Source organism: Agelaius phoeniceus, chromosome Z (assembly GCF_051311805.1).
Source record: "Agelaius phoeniceus isolate bAgePho1 chromosome Z, bAgePho1.hap1, whole genome shotgun sequence".
Lineage (NCBI taxonomy): Eukaryota > Metazoa > Chordata > Aves > Passeriformes > Icteridae > Agelaius > Agelaius phoeniceus.
Window position 1 is genome coordinate 46,444,662 of NC_135303.1, and position 13,582 is coordinate 46,458,243.

At 43.6% G+C, this 13,582-nt stretch overlaps 1 protein-coding gene across 1 annotated transcript; it reads left to right on the forward strand.

The window, feature by feature from the left end:
* Positions 1–134: 134 nt before the first annotated feature.
* On the forward strand, positions 135–8,698 carry DNAJA1 (DnaJ heat shock protein family (Hsp40) member A1). The gene is made up of 8 exons (XM_054652354.2): positions 135–268; positions 367–544; positions 1,600–1,704; positions 1,805–2,032; positions 3,394–3,508; positions 5,387–5,502; positions 6,069–6,169; positions 6,975–8,698. The coding sequence occupies exons 1-8, from the start codon at positions 137–139 to the stop codon at positions 7,191–7,193; spliced, it is 1,194 nt and encodes a 397-aa protein (XP_054508329.1). The 5' UTR covers positions 135–136; the 3' UTR covers positions 7,194–8,698.
* The last annotated feature ends 4,884 nt before the right edge of the window (positions 8,699–13,582 follow it).

Genomic DNA, 13,582 nt, shown 5'->3' on the forward strand with positions numbered 1-13,582 from the left:
TCCGGGGCGGGGCCGGTTGTTAAGCGGTGAGGCTGCGGGACCGGCCCGAACTTTCCAGAAGAGTCGGGATCGGAGCAGCACCGAGTGGGTTCTGCGTCCGCCGCCCCGGGGGACTCCTGCCGCCGCCACCGCCGCTATGGTGAAGGAGACCACCTACTACGATGTGCTGGGCGTGAAGCCCAACGCGTCCGCCGAGGAGCTGAAGAAGGCCTACCGCAAGCTCGCGCTCAAGTACCACCCGGACAAGAACCCCAATGAGGGCGAGAAGGTCGGCGGGACGGGACGGGGCGGGCGGGAGGGGGCCGTGCGGGTGTCCCGCCGGGGGTGCTGCAGGTGCCTGAGTGCCCGTGACTGTCTTTTCCGCAGTTCAAGCAGATCTCGCAAGCTTACGAAGTGCTGTCGGACCCGAAGAAGAGGGAGCTGTATGACAAAGGAGGCGAGCAAGCTATCAAGGAGGGCGGCTCTGGCGGCGGCTTCGGGTCACCCATGGACATATTCGATATGTTTTTCGGCGGCGGGGGAAGGATGCAGAGGGAGAGGCGAGGTAATGTGTCGGCGGGGATATCAGATTCTCTGAAGAGAATGTCATAGATGTAGGAATTTAAACAGAGTTTAATTGAAGTTACAGGGTTAATCTGAAAATTGGAGAAAACAGTTGTCCCTTAACGCCTGAAACCCCAAGGGAGGGCGTTTGGTTGGTGCAGTGATAGTTTGGTCTCCTGTGCATTGCCCTCTGTTAATCGCTAACCAGGTGTGTTTGGAGTACCTTTAGCTGAGTGTAAGCCTAGCTGCTGGTAGACAAAATGGGAAATGAAAGGGTGAAGTATCTTAAAATAGTTTATTAACTAAGCTAGTGTAAGTGTAGCATGTAAAAGCAACTAACTTGACATCAAGATCCAGTTCAGTCTGTGAAACTTTTCTCTGTTCTGAACTGTGCATTGGTATTATGTTGAAGGTGCAGTAAAATGCTACCCAGAAGTTAAGCTCCAGTTTAATCACGCTGGGAACTTTAAACTTATTAAGAGCAGTGCTGATCCCATCATCTCTTAGTGCAGATCTGCTGAGAAAGGGAAGAAAAATTGTTTTGTATTTAAGTGTTAAGAGTCTGTAACAACCCAGAGCTCAGCATCCTTTAGATAACTAAGCCTACAGCAGCTGAAGTGCTAAGGAGTTCCTGAGGGTAAAAATGTAGTTGGTCATTTCTGGTTCCAGATGGTCTCGTGGTGAGAGGAGGAAGGTGCCGAAGTGGAGATTCCAAACAGAGTCTCTCATTTGTTTGTAGGAGATCTGTTTGGTGACTTTGTTGAAACCAGGGTCCTGCATTATAAAACTTACACATTTGAGGTTCTGTACGTTCTGTTGCTTTTACTGTTTGTACTTTTCCAGAAGGTATCCTCTGACTTTGCCAGAGTCAAAGTCATAACAACTGTTACCTAATACGACAGCAGCTGAGAAGGGGCTTTTGACTAATATGAGCAAAACAAGGCAAAGCTCTATTGAAACCAGATGCTAAAACCCAGAGACTTGGCTTACCATGGCTTGGCAGGGAGATGTGAAGACCAAGCTTCTAAGCTTGAGTAAATAGTTGTTCTTTTACAGGTAAAAATGTGGTCCACCAGTTGTCAGTAAGTTTGGAAGATATGTACAATGGTGCAATGAGGAAACTTGCACTGCAGAAAAATGTCATCTGTGACAAGTGTGAAGGTAATGTTGAAACTGAAACTAAAGAGAATATGTTTCTAAAGCTTTTGGGGGTTTTTTTTCTGGTAGCACATAACCACCTATCTCCAATTTTTGTTCTCAGGTCGTGGTGGTAAGAAAGGTGCAGTAGAATGCTGCCCTAATTGCAGGGGAACAGGCATGCAGATCAGAATTCACCAGATTGGGCCAGGAATGGTGCAGCAGATCCAGTCTGTGTGTATGGAGTGCCAGGGGCATGGGGAGCGTATCAGCCCCAAGGACCGGTGTAAGAGCTGCAATGGCAGAAAAATTGTTCGGGAGAAGAAGATCCTGGAAGTTCACATTGACAAAGGTGAGGTGTCTTACTGAGGTGAAGTATTGAACTTGAATGTGCTGACTGACTTTGCAGCACTAAAACAGAAGCCTTAGCAAATACCTGGTGTCAGTTTGGTAAGTAACAGTGCTAAATACGTAGCAAAATTGCTTATTGTTGTCTTACAAAAAGTAGAGTTGTTTTCTAGGGAAAGTCAACTATCTCTGTGTTCACTTCTTAAGCCTGGCACATAAATAAGAGTGAATTCTGAAACTTGCATTATAGTAAGCAGTGAATTAGTTTTCAAGTCCCTCTAAGGCCAGTTTGTGATCAAGTAGTCTAATCAATTTTCACTGCCTGCAGCAAAACCCTGCAGACTCCGATCACTTCCGCTGTGTTTCAGTGTGAAGGGGAACCGGGTCTGCTAGAGTGATAGGGTGCAGAGATAGTGCTAAGCCTCTCATGCTTAGAACTCTGTTGGCTACACACCCCTGACAGTGCTGCCCAGCGCAGGTACTACTTCCTTGCCTGGCAAAATGCAGCTTGATACACAGACCCTCAGTGTGATGGGTGAAGGTAATGGTATTGAGTGACAAATGCATCTCTGCTGAGGGGCCTGCCCAGAAGCTGGTGGGAGAAGTCTCTGGAGTAGTGCAGTTTGTAGGACAGAGCAGGCTGACAAGTACGTGACTTTTACTGACTCGGTCATGATTGTGACCTGCAGCTGTTACATACGTAAAGTGTAAGCAGAACTTATGCAATGCCTGAATTTGTGGGCAAAATCCTACAGTAGCAGTAAATATGAGGACTAGAAGGGATATATTACTGATATTTTGAACATATGAGGATGTTTTTCTAGAAGGAAGGGAAAAGAGACTCATATAGCATAAGAGAGCTGGTATTTTTGTTCAAGACTTCTTGTGTGGGTGAAACAAGTTTCTTACGGGAGGTTTTTAGTCCATGGGGAATGCTTCTTCTACATAGCAGGCACTGAGATGATGCTTCATAAGGAGATGTGCCACATATTTATGAAACTGAAGAAGCTGACTAGTCAGTTGCTCTTGAAATAGAGTTTGTACACAGTGTTTCTGATTTCTTCTTTGTATTTGTGTGTATAATGAAAACTGTCTTGATGATATTTTCCTTCAGGACTTTATGTTGGTGGCTCTTTTGGCAGTACAGTTAAACCTGATGGTCTTGAGACTGAATTCAGGTTAGCACTGCTAAGATCTGTTGAACAAGTGAGTGGATTAAAAGAAAAAACAAAAACAAATGCTTCAAGGGAAGATCCTGATATTCTTGCTTAAAGATATCTTGATGCCAGTTCATGCCTCTAAAAGTGTTTGTTGTTGGTGCTTTTATCTTAAAAATAAGAAAAATGTTTTTGTTTTGTGCAATAGGAATGAAGGATGGTCAGAAAATAACATTCCATGGTGAAGGGGACCAAGAGCCAGGTCTGGAGCCCGGGGATATTATTATTGTCTTGGATCAGAAAGACCACTCTGTATTTACAAGGTAAAGATGCTTGAATTCTCTTATATTATCTCCTGTGATGTTTTTCCACATGCTTCCTTGGTTACCACTCATCTTGTAGGTACTGGAGTGTCAGGAGATAGGATCACATGACTGTCACTCAGCCATGAGTTTGTCTGGGTGGTCAGAGCAGCTCTGAGGTGAGTTCTGGTGCAACTAGTCTGGCCACTTGTGTTCTAATAGCATGAGGTAATCTCGCGTGAGCTTTGGCAGCAGAAGGGGATGGAAGGCAAACAAAAGCAGTTACAGCTAAGAGTTTACAAATCTTTAATTTTAAGAACTCAGTGGAATACTGAAATTTTAGTAGTTTTGAATATTTGTGACATGTTTCCTTGCTTTCAATTATTTAGCTCAGAAAATTGCCATTTAATGTAGTCCACTGTTGTCCACATGGCCTCAAGACACAGAAAACTTGGAGTGTGTGCGCATGCATTCATGGATCTTACTTAGGACAAATTTACTCAGTATAGTGTGCAGCCTTGTGATCAAGTGTGGTTTGCCACACTTCATTTCCTGCCCAAGTGCTATAGGCAGCATAATTGGTCCTGTCTGGCTTTTACTGTGAAAGCAAAAGTGACTCAAGCAGTGCTGACCACATCTCAACTATTTTGTGCTCCCAGGCAATACTGCTGGGTGTTGCATACCTCCCTCTGTAGTGTTACTGTTAGTGGAATTAGGCTGTCCAGTATATTTTGGTCCAGTTAAAAGCACCGTTGATGAGCTTGCAGAACTGTGTTGCATTTGTTTTCTCACTGTTGCTGCTCAGAGCAGTTACAAAGGAAGTGGTGGGTTTAGAGAAAGCACTTATCACTGACCTTGTGCTTGTAAATAGGAACAGTGAGCCAAAGGTTCTTAGGAAACCTGCAGCTGGTCTGCCTGACTATCATGTATGGTGCTGAGCTCTTGAAGCTGGTGCCAGAATTCTGTGCCAAGGAACACTGAGCTCACAGGTTAAGAATCACTTCTGCTTTGGATGAGCTTACTCAGCTGATTTTTCTTAACTTCCAGTGAAACCAGAGACTGATTCAGATGTGCCAAACTGTTCTCATGGTTTCCTGGGACCTGAAGTCAAAATTCTGTTACATTATTTTTGTCTATCCTTCTGCCCAATGCTTTCAGTTCTAGTGTCCTTCAATAACCCTTGATATTACTGGTCTTGTGGGGTTATGCTGAGGTCATGCTCTCACACAAGTGGGATGTTCCTCCTCTCCTGTCAGAGTCTAAAATTAGCTTTTCGTTCAAGTCTCCTGTCAGATGTTTTAAAAACAGGGTGAGTGCTCTATATTCTTTGAATAAGATGAAGGATTTTGTAGCCTTTGAACATGTAGACAATTACTAGTAGTGCCATACTGAAGTCAGAACACAATTAAAGTGATTAACACTATTCCAGATACTTCTTGGTACAGAGTGGCCATCACGTGTTCAGACTTACCCTGGTAATAAATCTTGAGGGTGTCACAGATCGCCATAGTGCAAGCTAGTGCAATTAAGGCTGTATTTATCTGCACAAAGAAAGGAATGAATTGTCCCAGTTTCAGTATTTATGAGGCTGAGAAATTTTTTTTTAATTGGGAATGAGCAGTGAAGTGAAACTGGATGCCAGTGGGCCTTGCTGTATTTATTTCTTCTCAATAAACACTTGCAACACTTTAGATAACTTGACATGATCGTAATGGCTCTCAGAGTGAGCATTGTTCTAGTAATTGAGGAGCTACATTAATATTTGGTATGCTTTTTTTAGTTGCCTGGGTTTCTGTTATAATTACAGCTTATTGTAATTTCTAGATTTTAAATACTGAAGTTGGGTATGATCCTTGTACTGTTTCTCACTGTGGCTGTTGTTGATTGGTTCTGCCTTAGACGAGATGAAGATCTACTTCTGTCTATGGATATTCAACTGGTTGAAGCACTATGTGGCTTTCAAAAGCCCATCACAACTCTGGATAACAGAACTATTATTATTACCTCCCATCCTGGTAAGAGTTGGTTTGTTTTCTGTTGGAAATTCTAGCATACAGTGAATGTAAGCTGGAAATCTAAAGGAACAGAAGCTCCCCATCTTGATGTAGATGGGATGTGTGCTGGTATCAAATTCTTTGCCCTAGTCTTTGCAGTTCAAATCTTAAAATAAAAAAGGATTTTTGCATAGCAGTCAGCAGTAACTTTCTCTTTGCGTGACATAGTAACAGACCCTACCTCATGGACATACTTGCATCCTGAGGATATCTCATGAGAATTGAAGGCCGTGGGTCTCTGAAAACCACTTTTTCAGCCTTGGAAGCGATGGAGCACTTAATAAATTTGTAAGTATGCTTCCTTTGGGAAGCATAACAAGGTTTACAGGAATGTAATGTAGACATCAATCTGCTTTCCTACTCATATGTTACCAGGCAGTAAGTTCCTGTTAGACTACTACATGTTGCTGTCTAACCACAATGTAGAAAGCTACATAAATACTGAAGGGAATTATAACTAAAGCTGCTTCTGTTACTTGCATGGCTCCCTTCCTTTTTTGGTAATTTTTTGTTTATTTTTTTTTTAGGCCAGGTTGTTGAGCATGGGGCTATTAAGTGTGTGTTGAATGAAGGTATGCCAATCTATCGCAGACCATATGAAAAAGGACGTCTGATCATAGAATTCAGGGTAAGTGAATCAACTCACTTCCACAGCATTTCAGGACTGCACATCCATCCAAAATTCATCCAATAAGCACTACCCCAGTCAATAAGAGATACCAATAATCAGATATCCTGTTTTGGTATTTGTTCTTTACAATGGTGGGAACATGGAACCCATCAGAATTATAGCTCAGAATAGAGAAAACTTCCGGAACACTGTGCCTTCAAAGTACATTAGGTACCAGAGGAGTTTCTTCAGCAACCTTGTCAATTTCCATTTGCTTGACATATTCTTTAGTTTCTATTGCCCTGTAGGAAGGATGCATGAGTAACTTCAACTTCTGCACTGGAGCAGAAGAGTAGGTTGGAAAATGCTGATTTTCTTCTCTGGGGAGAAGCTAATACTGGGAGCTGTAGCAGTAAGCCCCGTCTGCTACAGCTTAGAATATATTTAACCATATCTCTATAATGTTGATGTTTTGTTTATATATATATATTATATATATATTTGAATATGTTGTTGTATATGCTGTTATAAATATGTAGTAATATGCACTATTGTATTACATTTCTACTTTGCTTTTGTGTTTGATTCTAGAGGGCAGCCTGAGGCAGATGAAGAAAGGTGTTGATTGAGTTGCCAGAGTTAGAAGCTAACTTCATGCAGGCATTAAAAAACAGCTTAGTGATGCTGATATTTTTGTAAGCTCTGAATTTAAGTAACCTAGGACGACAGACCTGACTTTGGCAGATATTTAACCTATAGGTCTCTTTGACCTAATGAAAAGACAGTTCAGATAGATTTGAGTAACCTTAGCTCTTGATTTCAGGTGATCTTCCCAGAGAGTGGCTTCCTCTCCTCAGATAAGCTGTCCTTACTCGAAAAACTGCTACCTACAAGGCAGGAGATAGAAGAAACTGAGGAAATGGAACAGGTGGAATTAGTGGACTTCGATCCGTCTCAAAAGCGAAAACACCACTATAATGGAGAAGTGTATGAAGATGATGAGCATCAGCCTAGAGGTGGTGTTCAGTGCCAGACATCATAAATGGGCCAGTGAATAACTTGTGATGCTTGTTTTGTATGCGGTAGTGGATGAGTGAAGGACTACAAGCAGTTTACCCTCACCTGCTATTTGTTGTTCTATCCAGCCATAGTCATTTCTAAAAGCATAAAGAAATAAACTAAGTTACTAAACTGACTTTGCGATTTGTATAAAGCTCCAGGATGCAAGCTGAAATGAAGTTGACTGCACTTCACCCCTGCCTCTTGGTCCTGAAAACTCCCTTACCTGCTTGTCTTTTATTCCAAACCTTGTAATTCCTGTATGTGTGCAATTGCCCAGGCTTAAACTAAGATTCTGTGGTGTGCTTTTTAGAAATTCTAGATCTTACACTCTGTGAATAAAGTATGCACAAGTACTTATAATCCATGGTAAGATGTAGTAAAGTTTTGTACCAATTAGGATAATAATGTGTGGGCTTGTACTGGTGTTCGTTAAACAGGGCCTGGCTGTAATGCACCCACATGGTAGATGAGGCTAACACAGATGTGGTCAATCTTCACAGGCCCATTAATGTCATGAGATCCCCAAGCTCTCCACACTGTTCCACATGAGGTCAGATAGTCCTTTCCTGTGCCAGCGTTCGTCCTGACCCCAGAGCTAGGTGTGGAGCTTGCTTTGTTTCATCAGTGACTCATGTTTGGCTGCTGTCCTGCGCCACACTGCCTGTGGAGCCAGGGGTTGCTTGGAGCGGCCTTGGCTACTGTGCATTAGTAAAATCCTCTAGGCTTTGTCAGCATGCAGGTGGCTTGAAAGGTCAGACTGCTGCTAGGTGAAGCTTGATTTCCACCCTGATTACTGAAATCAGATACCCTGGGTGTGTTGTGGAGAGCGGCACCGGTCCTCTTAGTGGGTATATATGATCCTGCAAAGGAAAGAAGGCTGTTGAAAACAACCAACCACTGCATCTAGGATGTTCTGCAATGAATGTATTGTGTGCATTATTTCAAGCTGACTCTTATATTTCTGTATGAATGTTCTAATTATTGTAGATGAAGTGTTTCCGATATAATTACAAAATTGTTCATTGCCTCTTTTCTTAGACCAGATGTTGGTTCAAAAACACCACCCCCTTCTTTTTAGACAGCTATTCACAGAAAAATCTTTAAAACCTTCTTTCAGAAAATATGCTGAGAGGACATGTCCAGATTTAACCTCTCGTGTGGTAGTTTAGTCTTAACCATCTGGCTTGGGACAGAGCTTATGCTTTTCTGCTTGGAAGCAAAAGTGTCGCGAGGAGAACTCATCTAAGTAGCTGCTGCGTGGCAGTACATGTATTGTAACCTGAATATCTGGAAGCTCTTAGACAAAACATCTCTAGTTTATCTAAGTGTTACAAGTTTCATTGTATAAAGACAGCTAGTATACCATGGATTTTGTACCTCAAATGTGGTCCCTTTCAGGTACTTACAGAACTGTGATATTTCACCTGCATGTTTCACCTACTTTTCTGTTTTCTTTCTCAACAGAAATAAAATTCTGTAGGCCAAGTGTTTTTCCAAATTCTACTTGAGTGAGCTCATCAGTGAGATGAAAAATGTGACCTGCAGGTGCCTGTGCTCTATCAGTAGGATGGTTTGAGTCAAGGACAGACACAGAAAGTAATCTTCTTCTGGCTAGGGCTTAATCCTGCACAGCTGGCTTGAGACTTAAACAGCAGTAAAATAAGCTCCTTTTTTCCAGTTCAGTAAGCAGCCTTGGTTTTGGATTTTTTTTTCCTTAACCACTAGATAAAAACAGCAAGAACAAACAACACCCATTCATAGCCTTTCTCTTGACAGTGGGACATGATTTTGCTTCAGATGACTGTGTATTATATTTAAAAAAAACCTCATTCCATAAACTTAGTTTCTCAGGAACACTGCATTTCCTTTCACCACACCCACCCATAGCTGAATTGGAATGGCGACATTCTTGACTTACTCTGGAGGCCATGACATGACAATCCTGCTTGGTGCTTGATGGCCACACAGCAGATGGGCCAGGTTCCTGGAGGAGCGTGGCTGACCAGGAGCTGCCTCTAGAGGCTTTAGCAGTCCAAGGAAGGATGCTCTGCTAGGAGGAAGGGCAGCAGGAACACCACCAGATTAGTATTCTGTTTTGAAATGAGTTGGTTACAGATACAAAATCTGTGCCCCAAACAAATACTGGCAGCAGAAGAATAAGCTTTTAGCAAAAAGCACTGGATGGCAAACGTTAGTAGGACTTTGTTGTCCTGTGATACTCTGGGGATCATACAGTTAGAGCAAGCAGCTAGATGTGTTCTATGCCTCTGAAAAATGAAGTAAGAATTTTTTCTGACTTGTTGCTTTATGTGGGATACAATTTCTAGTTTGGGGAAATAAACAGAATAGACAGCTCTAGAAACTAAGGATACAGTAGCACATAATAGCTGTTTCTGTAACTACCAGTATAGTAACCTGACCTATTGTAATCTGAGTTTGCAATTACTTCCAGTATTTCAACACCACCTAATAAATGTGATCAAGCTTATATTTTACTTTATTACAATTATTCTTTTCACTGTGCACCAGTGAAAAGCATTTAGGACTTCATATTTTCCCCATAAAACAAAGTTCCTATTGCACAGGCTGGCTGTGAAAGAGCCTACTCTCACTTTTGCTTTGCTTTCAGAGTCCTTAGGCTACAGGTCCTCTCCTTCCCATAGTTTTGAATACCTGCTAGCCAGCAAGAGTGGAAAAGGTTGGTTCAGCCCAGGGGTGTAAACTCAATCATCCCAAATCTGCTCTGAATTTGCAGTGTGATGCAAGGTCAAGCAACTTGCCCTATGCTTTTTCATTAGCAGCTTCACCTGGGAAGACGTGTTTGTGACTGATTCCTGCTCAGAGCATTAGGAAAGCACACTAAGACAAGAGGTTTGATTTAAGCCACTCTTTTTGAAAACAGCACATAAACAAATGCCAGGCTTAACTGTTTTCTTAGGGAGTAAATGAAAACTGTTACAGTGCCCAAAGAATGGGACTTCAACTACCCCGTTAACTGCTGTCAGGAAAACATAATAATTAATAATAAAAGTAGATCCACATCTCAGATAAGTGCTAAGTGCTTTAAGTCTCTGCCATAATGGTGGGCATTCCTGAGCCAAAGCCAGTGTGTCTACTGAGACAGCCCCTGAGAAGCCTGATGTTTCCATGCAGACAGAACTGGTGAGGCAGGTGTCAGTACAGGTGGTTTCCGTGGATACTCCAGGTACTTCTGAAAAAAAGGCTGGTACCTGTACAAAGTGTGCACAGGTGGATGACCAGCTGCAGCAGGTGGCTGAATGACAAGAGACAGTGAGTTGGCTGTGCAGTATATAGAGGGGCTGAAGCAGAGATAGGTAGGTGGGTTCAGAGCCACACATCTGCAATGGATACCACTGAGCCTGAGGCACCCTGCACCCTGGGGACCCACAAAAGCAGGGCTCCAATTCAATCTCCAGCCTTCAACTTGCAGATCAAAAATACAGATCTGATGCTTTAAAGGCTTTAGATATCCATGAGCAAGGCCAACAAAGAACCTCACCAGCAGTGCATTGTGATTACTGTAAAAATAAAATCAAGTGGTTGTAGTGGGCACTGAGATGTCCATTTGCCAGCCTAATAGACAGTCACAAGGGGCATCCTGCCCTCCAGGAGCTGGGATCCATGGTGTTGCCAAGAGGGTATCCTGACCTGTCATACGCCACTACGCCCATCACTTTTTCATATGGGTACAAGTGATGCCACAAGCCAAAAAATAGGTGGGATCAAGGAAGACTATAAAGCCCTGGCAAGGCAGGTGGAAAATATCACAAGGCATCCCCGTGCCCAAGTGATCTCCTTATCTGCCCTGACTGTTAGAGAAAGCAGGACAACCAGAGACAGACACATTGTGCAAATCAGTGTCTGGGTTTGTGGCCAAAAGCATCAAGGAGGTTTTTGCTTCTGTAACAGTGGGTTGTGTTTTTATGATTTTTAGCCTGTTATGGGAGAAGGGGATCCCCCTGGCTAAAATGGGCAAGAGAATCATTGGCAGCACTCTGGCCAGTCTGGTGAGATGGGCTTTAAACTGAAGGACCTGGGAGGCAGGGTGCAAATGGCAACGATTGTGCCATCGCTTCCTCCTGGGAAGCAGGTTATAGCAACCACTGCAGAGTCAGATGTACCTTGGCTGCCCCTGGAGTTGAGGATCAAAGCACAAAACATATCATAGGTGCTTATGGCTATGGTGAATCCTCTCACATCCCTTCTAGGAGACCCCATTCCTTGATTATCCATGAAGTGTCAGTATACAAAAAGATGCAGCTTGAGGAATGAACAAGAACTATATATATATATATGCATTCACAGGGCCATGATCTCACTGAAGTGCTGAGACTGAGTGGGATAGCTCACATGACTGGAATATTGTCATGGATGGGTATGTCCTTTTTAGAAACAACAGAGACATGTCAGAGAAGCAAGGTGGTGGAGTTTCTATTTACATGAGAGAGGAACTGGAATGTATAGCTCTACCCAGGGACAAATTAACAAGCTGAGAGATTGTGGGTGAGAATTAGCCAGTGTGCCCGGGCTGCCAGGAGGATCAATCCTGTCCTGGGGTGCATCAGGCACAGCATCACCAGCTGGGCAAGGGAGACGCTTGCCCTGCTCTGCACTGGGGTCGCCCCACATCAAGCCCCATGTGCAGTTTTGGGTGCCACAGTGTAAGAAAGGCATTAGGCCAATACAGAGCATCCAAAGGAAGGAAACTAAGATGGTGAAAGGCCTTGAGGGGAAGTCATATGAGGAGTGACTGAGGTCACCTCAACATGAGGAAGAACTTCTTTTGAGGGTGGCAGAGCACTGGAACAGGACATGGACTCCCCCTCTCTGGAGATACTCAAAAGCCACCTGCTCTAAGTGACCCTGCCTTGGGAGAGGATTGTATTAGATCTCCAGCAGCTCCTTCCAACTCTAACAATTCTGTGATAATCAGTCCAGGAGGCTCATGGAGTGCATCAATGAGAATTTCCTGACCCAATTGATAGCGGAAGCAACTAGGAGAGGTGCTCTGCTGGATCTTTTTAACCAAAGAGCTTGTTGGGACTGTTGGGATTGTAGGGACTGTCAAGGTCAAAGGCAGCCTCAGCTGCAGTGGCCATGAGATGGTGAACAGGAGACTGAGAGGAAGAACTAGGATGAAAAGCCAGTTCTCAGCTCTGGACTTTAGAAAAGCAGACTAGTCTCTTCAAAGATCTGCTTAGAAGCATTCCAAACGATAAGGCTCTGGAATGAAGAGCCTAAGAAGGTTAGTTAATATTCAAGGCTCACCTCCCCCAGGCTTGAGAGCAGTCCATCCCAGTGAACAGCAAGCCAGGCAAAAATGTCCAGGAGGTCTGTGGGGATGCACAAGAACTCCTGGTGTCCTGGATTGCCAAGCTAACTGTATTTTATCTGCCATCTGTATGGCAGTGGTCTTCTATTACGTGGGCAGTTTTCCTCATCTCTTCCACAACCACTCCTCCCTCTGGGGAGCCATCTGCTGGTAACAGGCTATTGAGTGTCACTGCATGACTGATAAGAAGATAAGATCTACAGCATCCCACTGTGAGATGCTCTGCCCAGAGGGAGGAGCCAAGCATTCCTACCCAGATATAATCTTGAGATTCTGCAACACCTGCATGGCTTCTCCACTGCATTACTCCGAGGAAGAGCTGCTTCTTCCACTGAATCTTCAGAGGAAGACTACACCCTTTCTACAGGATCCCTGCTCCAACAGAATCACACCTGATGCTCCAGGACTGCAGCCACAATTTCCATTGGACTGCTACTAAGACCCTGACCAACAGGGTGTCAGGTTGTGTTCTGACTCTGTCGGTGTTGTTTTAGTTTACTTCATTGTTTATTTTCTTCCCTAATAAAGGAACGGTTGTTCCTGCTCCCATATTTTTTGCCTGAGAGCCCCTTAATTTAAAATTCATACCAATTCAGAGGGGCGGGGTTTACATTTTCTATTTCAGGGGAGGCTCCTGCCTTCCTTAGCTAACACCTGTCTTTCCAAACCAAGACACCTGGCTAAACTAGAACACAAGAAGGAATTATCTGGAGGGTATAACCAAGGCTGGGTATATTGGGGGGAACACAGATCTGATGTGCTACACAGAAGTGGCATCCAGAGATGAAGTTATGGAAGCTAAAGCTTAACTGAATAACAAGGGCCTCTAAAGTACAAAAGTGGGAAAGGGCAGGGGAAATGTGGGGCCATTACAGAATTAGATGGAGCATCTGGTCACACGTGACATGAAAAATGTTGAGGTGCTGAGTACCTTCTTTGCCTCAGTCTTATTTAGTGACAACATAAACTCTCAGAATTCTAGAGATCAAGGAGAAAGTCTGGAGCAAGGAGGATGG

Bases quoted from the DNA above. Each gene is read 5' to 3' on its own strand.
- DNAJA1 (XM_054652354.2), top strand. From the start codon at position 137: ATGGTGAAGGAGACCACCTACTACGATGTGCTGGGCGTGAAGCCCAAC. The intron at 269-366 runs GTCGGCGGGACG...TCTTTTCCGCAG, and splicing joins ACCCCAATGAGGGCGAGAAG to TTCAAGCAGATCTCGCAAGC. The intron at 2,033-3,393 runs GTGAGGTGTCTT...TTTGTGCAATAG, and splicing joins GGAAGTTCACATTGACAAAG to GAATGAAGGATGGTCAGAAA.